Here is a 20,244-nt window from a genome sequence, read left to right on the forward strand (position 1 = left end):
TTTAAATCAGCTAGTCTCAGAATCCCTACATCATGTCTATATGGATGTTTTCAAAAATTGAACTTTACAGTGTTTGCTTTAAAAACACTAAAATTGAGTTGCTCTCTCTCTCTCTCTCTCTCTCTCTCTCTCTCTCTCTCTCTCTCTCTCTCTCTCTCTCTCTCTTATACCCCCCCCCCCTCTCTCTCTCCATCTCTCTCTTTTTACACTGTTTATGTATTCCAGGACACGGTGAGACTTTTTAACGCCACGTGATTGGTTGCCTTAGTGTGACGGACAGCTCTGCGGGCCCCGCCCCTCCGTGTTGTCGAGGAGCGCGCGGCGCTTTTCACTCTTCACTCGCTGCTTGCGCGACTTCGGCGGCGCTCGCGAAACGGCGCAAATGGCAACAATCGCGTTTTCGGCGACTTGCGCTCTCTTATTATGGATAACACACATAGCTTCGAGTGCGCGGGTTTATCCTCCAAATGAAGGTAAGGAGCAAGGAACTGACTGGGATCTTATTTCTGTGCGTAACGGAGATTTTACGCAGATTCAGGTTTAGCGTTTTTTTTTTGGGTGTTTTAATGTGATATATTCTTCTACTAATGCGCTCTGAAGGCGCACTGACGCAAAACAAGTTGATTAAACAAGCCAGATTGTTTATCTATTTCATTCATTTATCCTGTGTACAGATTTTCTTAATTGCGGTGCCAAAGTACCTTAACCTTTTACGCACCGGGACCAGGATCGCGCTAAATGAGCTCGAGGAATGAAAAGCCAACAGAGATAAAAACAAAACAAACAAAAAAAAAAAACAATCAAAACATGCAGACAGAACAAATACATGCTGATCAAACTATGTACAGAATTATTTATTCAAACATTTATATATCTCCTTTGAGAAAAGTTTGAAAAAATCATGTTTTCGTTCATGTCGCCTAATTATTGATGAATTTTCCACAAATATATATATATGAATAAAAACTGTAAAGCAACCACGAATTATTTAATTAATCATTTCACAAATAAATAAATTAATTAATCCGGAATTTTGATTGATTTGGCAATCTACATTTCTTGAAAACCCATCATTTTATATTTCCTTTATTTGCATTTTATTTCTTGTGCATTTTATTGAAATTTCCAGTCAAACATCCCTAAATAATCTGAAATACATGCTGAAATGTGAGCTCACACAATAGGAACTGGAAATTAAATAAATAAATAAATGAAAATCTCAGTGTTTTGTTTGATACTTTTGACTCAAAAGGATGTTTTTGATCAGATTTTTTTTACTTCAAACATGTTTTACAGCAAAGCAAACGGTTACAAGAAAAGGGGAAAAACATTTTTGTCTTCATGGCAAGAGACTATTTTATACAGGGCAGCAAAAGAAAACCGGAAGAAACGAGAATTTGTGATCCTTCTATAGATAACATTCTCGCTCTATCTATAGTATCAGAGATCTGTCTCAAGTCAGGCCAGTGTTTTATGCATTAGACTTGAAAGTAAGAATCATTTTAAGACTAAATCATACATGGCTATGAACATTTGGTCAATAATAAACAACACAACAGAAAAATACATTATTAGTAGTATTGTTGTTATTATTATCTCTGACAAAATGCAAATCATATAAAAAAAATGAAGGTAAAACCATCTTCACACCATGGTTGTCGTATGTCTTATTTCTTTTTTTTGCAGTGACTTTACTGGACTCGAGAACAGTGCAGGGTGAGCTGAAATGGGTTTCCAGTCCTACAGAAGGAGGGGTAAGTCATTAAAAAACTAAACCAAACTAAAGCAAACACAATTCCCAGCTGGATTTAATGATTTCTTCCTCAAGAAGACTCTTGAGACATTTGTGTTTCAGCCATTAAGTTATTACAGCACAGAAACAAGAGGCAAAAGGAGATAAACAGTCAATAAGTTGCTTATCATAAAGGAATTTTTGGATGGATATTGGATGTATTTTTAAACAATGCCACCCAGATTACGATCTAGAAGCAAAATTCCAGCTTGGTGAAGAAGGAAAAAAGATATCTCTTTCTGTGGCCTCAAGTAGCTATACTACATTGAAAATGGCTTCATTGTAGCGACAGTTGGAAACCGTCATAAATCATGAAAGGCCTTTTGGGATTTCTCTGTCAGTTCAGCATTTTTTTTTTTTGCTTTAAACTTTCAGCAGATTCATGCATGGACATAATACATTTATTGATGGCTGCGGTAAATCTTGGTGAGATTTCTGTAATAAAACAAAAATTTACACTTTTTGCCAAGCGAATGCTGAAAGTGTACGACTTGAGTGTTAAAGGTTTTCTGAACCCCAAAAAATATGAGTTATATGATTATAAATTGAAAAGAAAGAAAAAACAAAACAAAAACAAAACACAGAATTAAATACTGATGTTCAGATAAAGCATTGATTCTCTAGGTGCATCTTTGCTAATACAGATTTGGTCTCAGATGTATAAAGGTCTACTAGATACTTGACAACTTGACATAGACTTGAGTGCTTCCAGATTTCAAGTACAGTTAGGGCCAAATCTTTTGAAACAATTTGCATTAAAAAAAAGAAAAACTCAGAGAGACCATAATGTTTCTATGCAGCAAAATTTTACTGTTTGAGAAATTCCCACTTTCAAAGTTTACTTTGCAAATGCTTTTATTCTGATGGGAGCTGATGGGATGGCAGATGTGTGATTAAATTCTCATCAGCAAGTGATCGATGCAATGTAATCTGAGCATGCAGTGTGGGACGTAGTGCACCTGCTGAGACAAGGGTATCCATAACAAAATCTATCTTTCTCACCTTCTTTCTGTCAGTGGGAAGAAGTAAGCATCATGGACGAGAAGAACACGCCCATCCGAACGTACCAAGTGTGCAACGTGATGGAACCTAACCAAAACAACTGGCTTCGGACAGACTGGATCGCACGTGGAGCGGCCCAGCGCATTTATGTTGAGATCAAGTTTACTCTGCGTGACTGCAACAGCTTACCAGGCGTTATGGGCACCTGCAAGGAGACGTTCAACCTCTACTACTATGAATCCAACAACGACAAAGAGCGATACATCCGTGAGAACCAGTTCATCAAGATTGACACGATTGCTGCAGACGAGAGCTTTACGCAGGTGGACATTGGAGACCGCATCATGAAGCTCAACACCGAGGTACGGGATGTGGGAGTCTTGACACGCAAAGGCTTCTACTTGGCTTTCCAGGATGTAGGGGCATGCATCGCCCTGGTGTCTGTGCGGATTTTTTACAAGAAGTGCCCACTTACAGTACGCAACCTTGCGCAGTTTCCAGACACGACCACGGGTGCGGATACGTCATCGCTGGTGGAGGTCCGTGGCTCGTGTGTGGACAACTCAGAGGAGCGTGAAGTACCCAAGATGTATTGCGGTGCTGATGGAGAGTGGCTGGTGCCAATTGGAAGCTGCCTGTGTAACCCAGGATTTGAGGAGCGAGCAGGAGCATGCCAAGGTAGGCTGTCTGGTATCTCTATTTGTGTTTTTTGATAAAGTCCATAGTTTACCTTCCTGGCTTGTGGGTTCTACTGAGGTTCCATGAGGAGCCATGTGTATCTCTCTTGGAAGTGCTGCACAGGTTCCTATATAGCATTCCAAATAATATTATACAGCAAACTCATGGGTATTTCGTTTCCAGACAAGAATTGAAAAGCAAAATGTCACGCTTCAAAACACGTGTTGTGTTTTCTCAGCTGGACAATGTTAGATGTTTGCTCCACTCCAGACAGCTGGACACTTAGCAGAACTCACTGGAGTAAGAGGCCATTGCTGGATCTTTCTGTTCCATATCAGAATGTCTTAGCAAGAAGCATTGCTGCTAATCCTTTTTGTTCAGGCCCCAGCCATTCAGCATATTCCTTTAGAAATACACTTTATATTAGATCGAAGGTGTGATTTCTGTTAAACTGACTTCCTCTTGCTGTCTGTAAAGGTGAGAGATTTTTGTTTGAGAGAACAACAAAAGTATTGTGAGGAACGAAAAATACCCACCCCCCACCCCTCAACTTCTCACTGTCTGTGGTTTGGTTAAAGGGTTCACAAGGGCTTCTTAGCATCTGGGTGAAGCTGAGGTCAGTAAAAATGAACAGCAGAACCTTGAGATAGGCAGACAGTTTGAGAACGCCCCTTGCCCTTTTTTTTTACGCCCCTCTAAAAGGCATCTGGTCCAAGAGAGGGTCAGAGCTTGTGCACGCTTGATAAACGGCGTGCTGGCCAGTCCACTGTCGGTTATTTATGAGGGCAATCTCAGTGGACTAATTACATGACAAATACACAGTGTAATTTAGGGTTCCATTGGGCTCGGGAGGAGGGAGGGGTTGTACAATCTCTGCAGGCGGTCTCTCACTGAATGTGTCCGGGTGGTTGCTTAAATGGATTCACGTTTAAGAAAATGGGCAGTTTTTCTTGGTACTCTTTTGTTTCCGGTGCTAGACGGCATTCCGCTCTCTTGCCTCTTTGGGTTCTGTCTCTCCCTTCCTCTCTTTCGCAGTCTTTCTTCTCTTTGTTCAGCTGTTACGATTTAAAACCCAAAGCTGCCATAATTCGGGCAAATCTGAAAGGCCACATGGTGACTTGGTGAAGAATTCAAAATCTTGTTTGACTTTAGTCCCTTTTAGATATCATATTTGGTGGCAAGTCTCACCAAAGTCAAACACACAGAATAAGAGAACTATATTCTACTGTATTTGTAGATTCCAAAGTGCAGGTGCCTTGGGTGACTCTAGTGTACATGTTATTTTCATTAGCGCTTTACCCTGGTTCAAAGAATCCACCCTGCTAGGGATTAACCCATCGGATATCATCCTCCGCAAAACAACAATTGACTGCATCCTCATTGAGGAAAGTTCAAAAGGTGGCCCACTCTCCCAGGATGAGTGGCAGTGTCTCCTTAATAAGCCCATATGGATAAGGAAGGGACTTATGGGTTCACTTTCAATGTGAGGGTTGTTGCAAGGGGGAGAGGATGAGCTCAATGGGGCATCTATTGAGAACAAGGTATATGAGGCTCATAGCCCAGGAGGCGTGAGCTGTACCATTTGCCTGATTGTCGGGGATGCCCGAGATATCTGGAGGGGTGGCTGGGAGTGAGAAGAGAGGAACACTAGATAGGGTCAGAGGGGTCATCCCAGTTTTTCCCCTTCACACCCACGCAGTGACCAGGGTCATGGCCGAGATTGATTAAGACGTCAAAGTTTTGACAGCTGCATCTGAGCCACGATGATCGAGGCAGTTGACAGGAACCAAAGAGACCTTAAGTATGAATGGAAGCAAAAAAAAAAAAAAAGGACACAGAATACGATTCTGTCTTTTGTTTGTGAGAGTTTTTTAGGCTTCTGCATAGTGCATCTGCTAAAAGGTTTGAAATAAAGAAAGTGGAAATCAACAGTGGTGTGATTTCTCTAACTCGGACAGAACCGTTACACATGTTTATCAGTCTGCAGACTTAGGTAGGGAGAAAAAAGTGTGAAACAGTATGAAGCGGTATGCACATGACATTTTGGGCAAAATGGAGTTATAGGCCTTAGTGAGATGAGAAACTGCCCTTTGTGTGCTTGATATCGGATAGCTGATGCTGATTTTTTTTAAAGGACAATGAAAATTGGACATTGGAAAAGAGGATTCTTACCAAAAAAAATCAGGACAAGATTTGTGCGATTGTTACACCAAGTGTGAACTGGAACCTAATATTTAAACACATCTTGCTAAAACAAGTGTACTCAATAAATAAGAAAAGCTGAGCATTGTACGCCTGTGTATGTGTGTAAGCCATGTCCATCTAATTACACAAAGCTAGCTTGTTTATCTCAATGCTGTCATAATTACGAGCAGGTGTGTGGGGTTCATCGTCGGTTTCAACTGGGTCTTGTTGTTAATTGTTTTTTTTTCCTCCAGCAGACAATAGACTTCATCCGCTGAAAATGCTTCCCGTTATGAATATTCATTATTTCCGTCCTTTATTCCTGCGCTTTTGATGACAAGCGCATATGTTGATTCCTGTCACGATCCCTTTCAGTTGTGCATCCAGGGCTCCTGCGCTGGACAGCGAATGGGCCGTCAGCTGTCTTGAGTAGGAATGAGAGACAGAGAAAGAGGGAAGGAAAAGATGCTCTTTGATATATACCATTTGCATATTTTTGTAGGTGAAATTGCAAAGGCAGCAAACTTGCGTCCGTTGTGCACAATAGCGCTCCGTTCGCTTTCTATGAAAGAGAGAGAAGAGGAGGCGTTTCTTTCTTTCTTTCTTTCTTTCTTTCTTTCTTTCTTTCTTTCTTTCTTTTTTTTAATGCAGCAAGCAGTCTGGGATCATTGCGACATTTAAATTTAAATGAGGTAGCTAACTGTCTTCCATTACTTGCTCACATCTGAATAGGATTTGCTTGATTTCTGAATGTGACACGAGGAATTTAGCCTCCTTCCTAGCAATGCTTCAATTTGAGTCCTTGTCACTGTCAAAGTTCTGTTGTTTGTCTGGAGCGACAGTGTGTGTGTTTTTCCTGGCGTATGTGTGTGCATTCTCCTTGACCTCATGCTGTTGATCTTGGTTGGTTGCTCATGCTCGGAAATGCCCCTGACGTCTCCCAGCCCTTCACTTGTCAAAAGACTGATGGATGATGGGTTTCTGAGTGTCCACGGTTATTGAGACAGAAAAAGAAAAAGACTTAACTTCATTTGTTGAATCACTACATTTTTACAGCAAGCTACCTTTGCTAGCCTAAAACAATTTCCCTTATCCTGCTTACTGTTAGTACGCTACTACCTTAGCCACGGTAAAGCAAAACACCTTGCTATAAAGTCGTGATATATAGTGTGTAGGCAATGAGAAAGTTCTACAAATTCTATCTCTATAACATTTGTGTAAGTATTTGTGAAGTAAGCACAATTTGGTAATCCCGCTAAGTCAGTCCATCAGAGTAGCCTTAATTTTGAGTCTTTGTGTTTTTCATTGACTTGCTGTTCATGTGGGGGGCACGGTGGCTTAGTGGTTAGCACGTTTGCCTCACACCTCCAGGGTTGGGGTTTCGATTCCCGCCTCCGCCTTGTGTGTGTGGAGTTTGTTCTCCCTGTGCCTCAGGGGTTTCCTGAGAATGCTGTTCAAGTGTGTGAGGCGTATCTTGAATGACTCTCGCCTTGTCCTTGCCTGTTAACCCAGGATCTTTTTAAACCAGAACACACTAATATTCGTTTGAAGAGGTGTCCATCACCATCACCACAAGACAACACTACCCATCGGTTGGCGCTGAGCAGTTAGCGCATTGCTGCTTTCTTTTAAAGCTGGCCTCTGTCCAACAGGGTCAGAGATCTTCTCAGTTAGCATCAGGCAGGGATGAGAATGACAATGGGTGAAATGTAGGAAAACTAGAACCATCCTTTCCTTCACTGCCCTAGAGATTTAAATGTAGGGCAGATTAAACTTGACATTCACCATCGCCACCGAGTGCTTTTGTTTTTGGTTTTGATTAGAACGTTGCCAACATTTCTTCAGACAAACGCACCAGATGGATTGTGGGACTCAGTGAATGCGCTTGTTTTGTTCCTCTAATGAAGCATTTGGAAAGGCGTCATAGCTTGATTTATGATGACAAATGACACAAATGAAATCCAAGTACCATTTGGTAAATCAACTCTGTATTAACACTAGACTGTTTTGTTGCAGGAGGAGAGAAAAAATAGCTGGATTTGAAGGAGACCCTTTGTCAAATTCCATCAAGTTCTGTTTAAAAACTCAAGCCCCTAAACTGTAAAAGTGAACTAATGAATGTTCTTACAAATACGTGTTTTTCGGAAAAGCTAACGCTGCTAAAAACGATGGACAGATCACAAAAATGAGGTGCAGGAATGCTTTTCTTTTTTTTTTAATAACGGTTGTTGACTTGTACCAAGGCCCTACCGAATTCTCGATTCTGATTGGTCAGAAAGGTGTCGATCGATTTCCGTAGTAGTTCTATTGCAATATTTCTGTTATTGTTACAATAGTAACACAGAGACTTCCATTGTGAACATATATGGCAGAGGGGCTTATATAACAATTATTGAAAGAGTCTCGAGTGTCTGCGCTGGAGGATGGACAGATTTAGGTTTTCATAATAATGCTTGATGAAAAAGAACAGACATGCTGGTGAAGAACTAGCTATTTATAGCTGAAGTACATATACATGTCTACATTAAATTTTCAGTATATTTTGCAACTATTTATATATTTAAAGATGGTGTTTGTTAAGGTCAAATAAAGATATCAAAACATGTGTTCTACTCTGACGCAGATACTGTACAACCATGTCATACGATCCATGCTAGCTTTCGTTCATTTACTTTGGAGAGAATTATTCCTTTAACTTGCCGTCCTGTGGGAAAACTATTCGAGATGTGGGCTCATATTTTTCTCACTGGGGGGCGATTCTTGACTGAAGTGGCCTGGGGTAGGCTCCCTCTAAGTCTGTTTACCCGAGATCTGATAGGACGTCAGTTAACAGATGTCAATTAGCTCAGAGTGCGTGCGTAAGAGCGGCGGCCAGTTGAAAAGATGGATGGAGTAATGGGATTATTTAAGGTCCAGCAGCCTTGTTTCCACAATGCGGTATAATCGAGGTAATTATGCCCGAGGGCTCACCATGCTGACTGAACAATAGGTATTAATACTTGTAATTATTTGGAGAGGCTGAGGAATGGTGAGCCTGAATTCTCCCAGATGAACTGAATAGGTTTGTTCTATTACCTTAAGATATTTGAGTGGATTTGAGCCCTTTCAAACCAGCTGCTTGGACTCAACCACTTGGTTTGACATTGGAAGCAATTAGTTTTGACTTTTTACGGCTTATGATGAAGAGACCGCTTTCATGGATGCCTTGGTAATACAGGTAGCTGGTAGCGACAACCTTATCTAGGTGAATAAACATACCAATGTCTCTGTGGCCCAGTAGAAACAATGAAGGTGTGAGTTTGGTTGTTAAAAACTAGAAAGTGCATTTGAGGTAGAATTCTGCTAAGATTTTCTTGGCTAAAAACATCCCACCTTTTTCCATCTGGTTCCCATTTCAGCTCTCAGTATTAGTGGTCTAACACTCTTGGAAAAGGCATGAAAATATCTCAACCAAGTTGGTCTCAGGTCAATCTGAAGGTGGCATTGCCAACTCATGGATAAGCTAGCGAAACCGGCTGTGTTAGCCACAATGGGAGCCAGTTTGGTGTCCTATATAATTAGCACATTTGTGTGACCGGTCGTTAAAAAAGCTTGCCAAGAATTGTTCCAGAGGTGCAATGAAGGAACGGAATAAACACCAACTCATAGTACAGCAGTCAAAATTTTGAACCCCACAGACATAACACACACTTGGTCTGTGTGTGGACATCGTGTTTGAGTTAAACGCATTCTCCCAAAATAAAGTCTAAACCTCTGCAAGAGCCGAGGGATTGTAACTCGGCTGTCGCGGTCATGGCGTTGACACTTTAGTGCTTTAGAATTTGGAGACAGCCATTAATCAGAGGGTATGCTGGCACAGGACCTCACTAGATACGTATTACAAAAATTATAATGCATACACACGATAGGAACATTTCAGTGGACCCTTGTTTCAATATTATTCTAGTTAGGACACTTCCATGTGTGCTGGAGCGAGACACTAGAAATAAATTGTTAAAAGGACGTTAATGTGTTTTCTGTACATACCAGTTTCTGGTACATTTGTGCTCGGTACAACTAGCATGTATCCAGCTTGCCCCGCTGCGGAGGCAGGAGCTAGTTGCAAAGCGAGGATGTCTATTCAGTTCCTAGCTCAGTACACACACACGCACACACACACTTTGCTTTGTGTATCTGGAGCTCTTTGAAGGCCCTTAGCTAGAGGGGGACCGAAGCTGACAGTGAGAACATTAGCATGTCAAAAGCCTGCTGAATCAATAGGACCCTTCTCTCTGCCTCGATTTCTCTCTCTCTGCCTGGCGCTAACACACACAGGCCTCTCCATTCAATGGCACTCAGCGCGACCTACTGTAGGAAAGGTGCTCTACTAATACGTGCGCTGCAGGGGAGAGAAATGGGAAGAGGGGGGGTTCGAGAGAGACCTATTTATATTGTACCACTGGATATTTTAGATTTTGGGGATTGTGCATATGGTGGGTTGTTTAAGGAAAACTGCAGAATTGTACTTTTGGTCTGGTATTTACATCATTACTGTAAGAAGTTAGCTTTTGCTATGCTGGCATCACAGGGGGATATTGTTGTTGTTGCCTTAGTAACAGATTTGCTTTGTAGCGGCAAAAAAAACTAAAATGAAGACGTGAACATAAAAGCTGTAGCTTTGGACATTTTAGCAGTGTGAGTGAGCTAGGTAAAGTACTTAAAGCACCACCGACTTCAGGTACTGTGTTCAGTGCTCTCTGTTAACAAGAGTAAAAACAGAGCAACCAATGATCTTGCAACTAAGGGGAAAAAAGAAAGAAATAGGAAACTCAGAAGGGTCTCCACAACCCTATGATCAGCAAATGACAAAATCTTTAATAAGTACTTTAGATAAATCAAAATAAGGAAATACTTGTTTCTTGCATCCATGCTGTCCAACCACAAACTTGGGACGACAATTGCATGGGGGTTCAAGGTGTAAGTTCTGAATTAAGGCTAATTAATATGCTTAGAGTTTTGAAGAATTTGCTCATTTTATGAACAGAAACAACATTACAGATATATTGTGGCAAACATTTTGTTAAAAAAAAAAAAAAAAGTTAGCCGTGCATTATTTGGGGAAATAAAAGCACACCATCCAAGGTACCAAAGCAATTACCAACGTGAACGAGACAGAGCGCTCCAAGGGAGACAGGAGATGGAGAGAGTGTGAGAAAACCATTGGAAATTAGGCTTTTGAATCTTTGATACTGTGGATAAAAAACACGTCGGAGAGCTGCGAATGAGTCTGGAGGAATGTGAGATGGCCGTCTCTGGTGAAATGCATGCCCTGCTACAGCTGTGCCGATCACTCATAGAGGGAAAGACAATGAGCTGAAGCTGCTTACCTCTTTTTTCTCCTGTCACCTGCTGCAGTCTAACCCCATGCCGGGTTCGAGACATTCCTCCAGCTTTCAGTCAATCACTCTGTGTGTGTGTGTGTGTGTGTGTGTGTGTGTGTGTGTGTGTGTGTGTGTGTGTGGAGGAGGGCCTCTTGTCCATCAGCTCTGGACCCCAGGCTGGGAAGTGTTTGTGATTCCATATGAAGTCCATAGCCGTTGGGGTTGCATAATGCACTTTGCTGTCCTCTTTTTCTCCTTTGGGACTTTCATAACGTACAAACTCATCAGGACATGCAGCACAGATGGCCAACAATGTCCTTTTATGTGTGGCGTGTGAAGGTTACTGATTTGTCCTTACTGAAGCTGGAGATTTTCTTATTTTCACCTCTGAACTACACGAATTGGGACAGTGTCATTGGTATATCAGTTAAACCTGAAGTTTGCATGATCGTGTTAAAAAAAAGTTAATCTTTTATATATGTCTATATTTGTATCTTTATGCCAAGAGGAAAAAGAGATAAAGAGACAGAAGAAGTAGGATGAGAAGGAGAGGAATGAATGAATATACGAATACCTGTGGATTAAAGCTTTAGAACCTTTGACAGCAAGGATGGCTTACTGGTGACGGATGAGTCTCACCGAGGCTAACGCCAGATCAATCATCATCTACCACACACATACACACACACACAGCTGAGTTAGCATGCGGCATGGCACAAGGCCTTGTCTCATTTCAATCAGTCCCTGGAAACGTAATTAATAAGTGAAAATTGAGCGTGAATCAATCAATGAGCTAATCAGTTCACACACCACAGAGAAGGGATGCTAATTATCTCTTTCTTTCCTTGTGCTGTATTTGGGTGTATTAGCAAATTAAGGTGGAATTAGCGTGGTGGTTCAAGGAACTGTGGGGACAGAAATAAAGAATATTTGAAGTAACAACTCAAGTTCGTAATGATAATAGCAATCGTTTCTAGCCGGGTTTAATACAAGAAGACTCTACATAGGATTATAAAACAGCTAGCACAGCTATCATAGAACTGTGTTTAGTCTGAAGCATACTTTTAACTAGGATATTACCTAAGACAAATGTAATATTCCCTTGATTATATATACATAGTTTAGAAGCTTAGACATTATCTAGTGATCTAGTATTTATGGTTAAGCTCTGTGTAGAATTCTTTGCTAATCGCTAACTAGCTAGCTATCATTTTATATAATTATTATTAGCTGTGTGCTAACTGTTGAAAAGTTAAGTGAAAAGTGTCTGAATATGTTTCTGAGCCTGGACTGGTCATATTAAACTAACAGGTGAAGGGAACTAACAGTGTGTGTGTGTGTGTGTGTGTGTGTGTGTGTGTGTGTGTGTGTGTGTGTGTGTGAGAGAGAGAGAGAGAGAGAGAGAGAGAGAGAGAGAGAGTTTGTGTGTGGTATAGTGTCTTAACCTTCCTGTATCATGGCTAAAGAAGGATAAAGGATAAGCCAATGTCATAAAACTGCCACAAGTGTGTTAGCCATTAACAGATGTATTAGTGCTAACCCCATGAATACACACTTTTTCTGCAGCACCAGAGTGTGTAGAACTGTTGTAGTGTGTCTTCCTGTAATCTCAGTATTCACTATAGCAGTATAGCAATGCTCTTGTTCCTCAAAAAAAAAAAAAAATGACAAACAAAGCCAGGATCCTTCACATCTTTGTAGCTTGATTCTGGGAGAATGGCCAAGCTGTTCTAATATTTCAAATCATACTATTTCATAATATTTCTTATTTTTCCTTCCTCAGCCTCATTTTTTCCCCTGAGTGTTATAAAAAGAGAGTTTATTAGATGCATTTTGATTATAGCTTGGATGATTGGAAAAGCGAGTGGCTCTAGGCCTGGAGGAAAACTGAAACATGTGGCATCAACTCACTGCAGTGTTTCTCTAGTGTTTGTGTGTGTGAACAAGAAATATAATCTGGCACTGATATAGCAGTGCAAAGTGTCCAAGAGAACACACACACACACACACACACACACACACACACACACACACACACACACACACACACACACACACACACACACACACACACACACACACACACACACACAGACTTTTAAGACCACCCAACACTGGTCTTTCGCTTTTCTGGTCCATGTTTTTTTCCCCTGATCTCTCACCCTTTCTTGTCTTCTTGGACAAATTTTTTTTTTTTTCATGCATTTTTTCCCCCAGCTATTTAGCCATGTCTACTTAGACAAAAAAAAAAAAACATCATTCCAGATACTAGTTTTTAAAAATTCAGATAAGTCTTTTCTCCACATTAGTGACTTAAATTCTTCAATTAGCTATCAATAACAAAGCTTAGATTGCTAAGTCTATTGATCGTCGCAAAACATTCGGTATGTAGCTTTTTCTTTTAACGTCAGAGTCATGTGAAACACTTCAATGTACTAGCATCTTAGAACTTGTTATGAAATCCACCTCCTGGTCAAGGTGATTGGCTGCTGGTGAAAAACAATTTTTATCTATTCATTCACGGAATGCTAGCTAGACTTAAAAAATACATATTTTTACGTACATCTCATAGTTGAAACGCTGTTTTAATTGTATTAATTATTGTGTGTTACAAATCTGATCATATACATGATTATGTTTTACTTTAATCCCTATTATACACTTAGCAAGCTAACTGTCTAGCCATATGTGAGGTTTCAGCAAAACAAAAAAGCACGTTAGTGGATATTTAGCGCTGCACCTGTTATTCAATACATTAAGCTGAATGGCCTACTTGGATTTCTTTTCTTTTTAGTTTTTGGAATTTTAAGATAGATTTTCCTAATACCTTTGACTACCTTTGTTCCACAAACACTCTTGTGTCATGCTCTGGCAGAGGACTAGCATGCGATCGGGTGAAGCCTAACACCCAATAAAAGTCGTGTTAAAGTCTTTTCTTTCCTGCTGAACTCTCTCCTTTTTATGGGCGAGGCGAAGAGGACTGCTGACCCCTGAGTAACGAGCCAGTGCTTGTTAATTACACCTCTATTAAGTCATGAATGGAGAGATCAGCACTTCCCATGTCTTGTGGTTGGGGATTTTGCTGAGATGGGGTGGGGGTGCAGGGTGATTGGATGAAGATGTATGGATTAGAACAGGACTAAAGAAGACTATATATTGTCTACATTAATTGGATGTCTAAAAAGAGATCTTAAAATGGTATTTGATATTTTATTTACAATGTAGGAAAGATGACAATTGTGATTATTATGTGATGTTAAATTTTCATATTTTCAGGTGTAATCCATGACCAAAAAAAATCCACAGACTTGTGCAATCTATTTTTGGTTCAAGCAATGCTGGTCCAATAATGAAATTCCATAGATGTCTCTGGCCTTTCATAACTGACATGAATACAAAATGTTTTGGAACTTCATTAAAAATTCCTAAAATAAATTATAGGATTTTTCTCGTTTAACATCTCAGCATCATCTAATCTTCCTTAGGAACTCCTCCAATTAACTCCTTCCTTCAATTTCTGTTAAAAAGATCCGTCTCCCCTTTTGACCATTTTTTTAATTCCTCAGAGCACGGCCACAAAGCACGCCGTCCTCTTAGGGTCATGACCCCGAGCTTCCTATCTCTATTTCTCCAACTGTCCCCCGCTGTTCTTTTGCCATGTTCGTTTCAGAGGATGACAGGCAAAACTTGTTAATCTCTTTTTGTCCCCGATCACACTCGATGTAGTGGCTGATTTGCCCCCGGGCAGACATTGATGGATGGGTTGTGCTGAAGAGATAGAAGACAGAGAAAGGTGGAGAGGTGTTAATCCGGCTCCTTGGGGCGCCATCACTTTTGCACGATTAAAAGCAGATAGTTGGACAGGGAAGAAATAGAGATTATGTTTGAAGCGTTTGTCTTATGGAGGGATTCCAATTTTGTCCAAAAAAAAAAAAAAAGAAGGATAGAAAGCTAAAGAATTAACAGGTTGTTAAGTGAGACATCCAAAGCAAAAACAAAACGGTTCCATGTGATTACTTGTATACAAATTCGAGCACAGTTTCATTTACATTTGGAATTTGGAAGTTATATTTAAAAAGCCATTTTTGGATTGATTTCCAAATATACCTTATATATAAATTTTTATGGTTTTACGGAGTGTTTTATGGATTTTCCCACATGTTGATTTTGATATATTGCTCTAAAAGTCAAGGTTCCGATCAACAAAATGATGACTATATAGTAAGTGGTAAACTTTACAGTAATGCAGCTCAGCCATTGCATACCAGAGACATGACAGACGCATGCTCACAGACAACTCGTACTTTTTCTGAATGGTTAATCTTATTTATTTATAAGCTATTTAAACTGTATCACGGACTGCAGTAGGCTGTCTTCGTCGGCTGTTATAATTCATAGCTGAAACGTCAAAGTGTGTGTGCGCGTGGTGAGCATGTTAGGAAAATGACACAGTGCATTCCTGCACTATCGCTTCCTCTGTTAATTAGAGTGTCATAAAACCATAGAGTTCTCTCTCATTGAAACATTCCTTAGCGCCTCAATACAGCCTCATTCTGTGGTGCTGACCTGGCAACCGCATAAACACACACACACATTTACAACATGAAGAAGAACTGAAGCATTGCTTTACAACATTCTGTTTTTTTATACTGTTGGAATATTTCTACGGTGAAGTTGTAATTAAATTAAACATCTTGTTAATGGAGCTGGATCAATACAAATTTATTCATGCTCAATTTTCTTTTCTCTTTCTTTTTTTGTTCCAGCTTGTAAGATCGGCTACTACAGGGCTTTAGCAAGTGACGCCGGCTGCTCCAAATGTCCTCCTCATAGCTACTCTGTTCGTGAAGGCTCCACGTCATGTACATGCGACAAAGGATACTTCAGGTCTGAGACGGACCCCGCATCCATGCCGTGTACCCGTATGTATTCCACACATAAAATAATATATCACACAAGGATGAGGGTTTACAAGTCTGTGTCAGTTTTCGCAAGAATCGAGGCCTTTTTTGAAGGAAGTAACACTGATATATTTATTCCTAAATGTATTAAATATTCATGACATGACCTTCTCGTTTTCTGTTTCTTTAATGCAGCTAATAAACTTATTAACTGATGAATACCATCATATTACTGCAGTGTTCTCGTCAGCGTTAATAATGAATGTCTTAGTGTTGTATTAGCAAAAAGAAAAAAAAGAATGTAGAACTTTTGGAGTGAGCTCAGACTTTTGAACCCTGCACTTGTTTAGCTTGTCTGCAACCTGTTGATAGCCTTTTGCTCATTTCACACACACACACACACACACACACACACACACACACACACACACACACACACACACACACACACACTTGAACACCTGGCAATCAACTTCAAATCCCATGACCCTTGTGAAATAAAGCATCTATAGCAGAAACAAGCTGTTTAAGTGTGTGTATGAGTGTGTACTCGAGTTTGTGTGTCTATGTGTGTGTGTAAAGGAAAGCCCATGATAATATGTACCTTGTATGAGAGTATGAAGTGCATTATACCAAAGTGCCTGCAGCTAGCTTGCTAAGGCTTCAAACACAAAAACACAAGCACGCATACGTGATAAACAGAAGCTAAACAGCCGTGGCGTGTCGAAAGATGCACTAATCTCTCAAGAAGTGACAGATGTGTGAGCCGAAAGAAACGTACGTAAACAAATCGACTTTTATAGGCTGTCCTCTGAAAGAGCGTTTGCTAATCACACTATTTGTTTATTCCGTCACTTTCACATTTTTCTACCCGGGTTTGACATGAAAAATAGAGAAATCATGAGAGAGAAGGATGAAGAGGACTGACCCCATTAGGATAAACCCTTCCATACCTTATTGTTCTGAAACGAGCTTAATCAGCTGCTGCCTATCACTCGGCTCGACCAGGGCTTGGCTAGACCGGCTAATTACACAGGCTAAATAGAGTTTCACGAAAAAAGAAATCAGCAAGTAGCTGCAGTGCGTATCAGGAATAAATATAGATGTAAATACAGCAAGATAATCAGATAAACCACAATTTAAATTGAAACTTTGATATGTTACCTGGGATTTGAATCATCCAATTAGCAGGAAAACAAATTAAACGTAAGACAATATTTAGCTAGCTAACTGCTAGTAAATGAAATGTTTTGTCACAGATAGACATATGTTTTATTTCTGCTCCAATTCAAATTCTGCTCCAATTCAGCAGCCTTTCAAATTATAGGCCACTATTAAACTGTAAACTGTTTTATTACTGATATTAGCTATCTTACCAATATTAGCTGATTTTAACTTTACCTGGATGTCACCAAAACTTTTATCACTTACAATAAATTCTACATGGGTTTTTCATTGAAATGTTCTCAATTGTGTCTTTAACTGTAGCAGCGATCCTATTCAAATAAAAGCTGCTTTGTCATCCAAATTAGCACTGAGATGAGCTGACTTAGCTTCACAACTAGCTAACTGCTAACATACTAGCTCATGACTGTTACAGGACATTTCATTAGCCGGGTTGTTTGAAATATTCTCAGTTATTTATTTAACAGCACTCAAAATTTCACAATGTAGTCCTCTATTCAAATTAAAGCTAATTTCCTCTCTGTAAAATTAGCTAACCTGGCAATGAGAAGAGCTGACTCAATGAGTCAATAAGTTGTAATGAGTTGACTTCCAAACTAGCTAACTGCAAGTAAACTAGCTTTCTTTTCCACAGAGAATTTAGCCACTTTTGATTTGGCCATCAGTCATTATCTAGCTGCTCTAATGAGTAGCAAATTAACAATTTGTTTAATTAGACTTATTATATAATGTGTAAAAACTATTTCTTGTCACTAATGTTACCTAAGTTAGCTATGTATTACTTCACTGGTCAAAAGCAGTGGAATCTATTAAAGAAATCATTTCTTTTTTTTTTTTTTTTTTTTTTTTTTTAGCATTTACCATTCTAGCTAGGTAGCTAGTCTTGTTTTGGATAAACTTTTTCATTTAGAAACGAAGGCAGTTTGAATAGAGTTCCTCTTTCTCCTTTTGCAGGCAGTAATATATTTCTGCTGACAAAAAGAGTGCTCTGGTACAACAGCTAACTTTATTTACAAAGCGTAGCTGTGTTTTCTGTAAGCTCGACTAGCATGTCGTAACATCCGTAGGATGTTTGGAGAAATGGCTTTTCATGCTGTGGAAAAAAAAAGGAGGAGAAACTCTGCCCTTTGCAAAATTTCTGCTTGTGGAATAGTTTCTCGAGTTCTGGCTAGGGTTCAGAGTGTGTTTCATGCCGGTGACATTTATTTCTGCGAAAGCTTTTTATGTGTATGTGTGTGTGTGTGTGTGTGTATGTGTGTGTGTGTGTGTGTGTGTGTGTGTGTCTGTGTCTGTGTGTGTGTCTGTGTGGTCTAAACAGGGCACAAATGCACGCAAGGGTAAAGCAATTAGTATTAATAAGATTCCTATCAGCCACCCACTCGGTTATAGAGATGAACATCTCATGATCTCTCTCAAACACACACACACACACACAGTGCAAACAGAGGGGAATGCCTGCGGCGATGGTTTGTCATAAACGTAATTATGCCTAAATTCAGCAGCACCCGGTTTATAGACACACACACGCAATAAAAGGGCATGGGATTGTGTGGGTTTGTGAACTCATTTCATCCTCTCTCTCATTTTGCCAGTGCTGAATAAACACTGACCTAAATGTGCAAATATGGAATGACTTTGATCACCGTTCATTTCCAAAATTCTTTTTTTTTTTTTTTTTTTTAATTCCGGAAAGTTCATAGAATGACTCTAGCACTGCTAAAATATGGGATGTCTGCGAAAATATTGGAACGTTTCCTAATCTAATTTGTCTTTTTATAATGAACCAAATCCCTTCTTGATGGGGGGAAAAAAACGTTTAAACAACTCACATTAGATATCATAAAGTTACTGATCCCCTGCATGCTTTGAGTGCCATTTTGGCAACTGGTAATGAACCTATAACTATGACGAGGACGTGGATGTCAGATTTTTTCAACATGCTTCATTTACCGCTAGAGCGAATTTATCCCATTTCATATTATAATCTAATCTTCTGCCCGCTTTGCTCCACCAGAACCACCTTCTGCCCCGCAGCACCTCATCTCCAACGTTAACGAGACATCGGTGAACCTGGAGTGGTCGGTGCCGGCCTTTTCAGGCGGAAGACAAGATCTTGCTTACAACGTCGTGTGTAAACGATGCGGGCCTGACGGACAACGGTGCGAGCCATGTGGCGTTGGCGTCCATTACTCACCACAGCAGCTCAGCTTACGGACCACACGTGTCTCCATCAATGAGCTGCAGGCACATACCAACTACACTTTCCAAGTGTGGGCTGTCAACGGCGTGTCGCCGCAGAGCCCCGGGCCTGATCAAGCCGCCTCGGTCACAGTCACCACCAACCAGGCCGGTGAGTGAGACAAACCCACAACAATCCGCAGTTCTAATTGGTGCGAAGGTGTTGATTAATTTCCCATGAACTATTATAATAATTAACTATGGACCCACTTAATTGTTATAACCATGTTTGTTATAACCACAAGCAAAAAAAATGTTATTTACTTATTAAACAGTGACAAAATGTTTATTTAGCATATTTGAAACCATTTCAAGATGTGTTGTTCATTACTGCTTGTTTTGCTATAACAGTATTCCCTATCATGATTGAACTGTTTGGCATTTTTGTTTTGTGTAATCTACATATTTAATCAAGTAGTCAAGCTGTTCTAACTATTCAAAAAGTAATGCTTTTTCACACCCAGAGGTTGGCAGTTTATTATCTAGCCAAATGTATTAGCTATTAGCATAGCTTGTGCGTGTTTATGCACAATAATAAGAGCACTTTAAATGTCCTCACACATCATATAACGAAATTTGCGTGGATACACAGCCGTATGACATCACCAAATACCAGTATAATGTCCTCATATGATTAGGTGCGAGGTTGATGCGTAGCATGCGTAGCACAAACGGCTGGAGTTTACTGGCCAAATATGGAAAACCAGTTTTTTTCCTTCATCACATCTTGCTGCGCAAGTGTCAAAAGCAATTACTCTGACAATAAAAGCATTTGCATTCCTGCATTTCCAAGCATGTGTATAGGATGCCTGGTTTGTTAGTGTTGAGTAGTAAATTTTTACAAGGTGTTTAATTACAGCTTGGTGAAGCCTCGGTGTATGTTTGTGCCTCATTAATGGCACAC

General features: G+C 40.0%; 1 protein-coding gene and 1 long non-coding RNA gene across 3 annotated transcripts in view; one reads left to right on the plus strand and one right to left on the minus strand.

Annotated features, from left to right (window-relative positions):
- Positions 1-319: 319 nt before the first annotated feature.
- epha4a (eph receptor A4a) overlaps positions 320-20,244 on the plus strand; it is a 33,294-nt gene continuing 13,369 nt past the window's right edge. For both annotated transcript variants that reach the window (XM_027148665.2, XM_027148667.2), the window contains exons 1-5: positions 320-473; positions 1,687-1,754; positions 2,809-3,472; positions 15,783-15,938; positions 19,117-19,452. In XM_027148665.2, the coding sequence (XP_027004466.1) occupies positions 383-473; positions 1,687-1,754; positions 2,809-3,472; positions 15,783-15,938; positions 19,117-19,452 (1,315 nt within the window). In that variant the 5' untranslated portion in view covers positions 320-382. The remainder of the gene's footprint in view (positions 474-1,686; positions 1,755-2,808; positions 3,473-15,782; positions 15,939-19,116; positions 19,453-20,244) is intronic.
- Positions 14,498-17,675, minus strand: LOC125146038. Its single transcript, XR_007144538.1, has 3 exons — positions 17,082-17,675; positions 16,871-16,954; positions 14,498-14,784 (listed from the first exon to the last, which is right to left on the minus strand). It is a non-coding gene; the product is annotated as an uncharacterized LOC125146038 (long non-coding RNA).

The sequence above is a fragment of the Tachysurus fulvidraco genome, chromosome 1, assembly GCF_022655615.1.
Source record: "Tachysurus fulvidraco isolate hzauxx_2018 chromosome 1, HZAU_PFXX_2.0, whole genome shotgun sequence".
NCBI classification, from domain to species: Eukaryota; Metazoa; Chordata; class Actinopteri; order Siluriformes; family Bagridae; genus Tachysurus; species Tachysurus fulvidraco.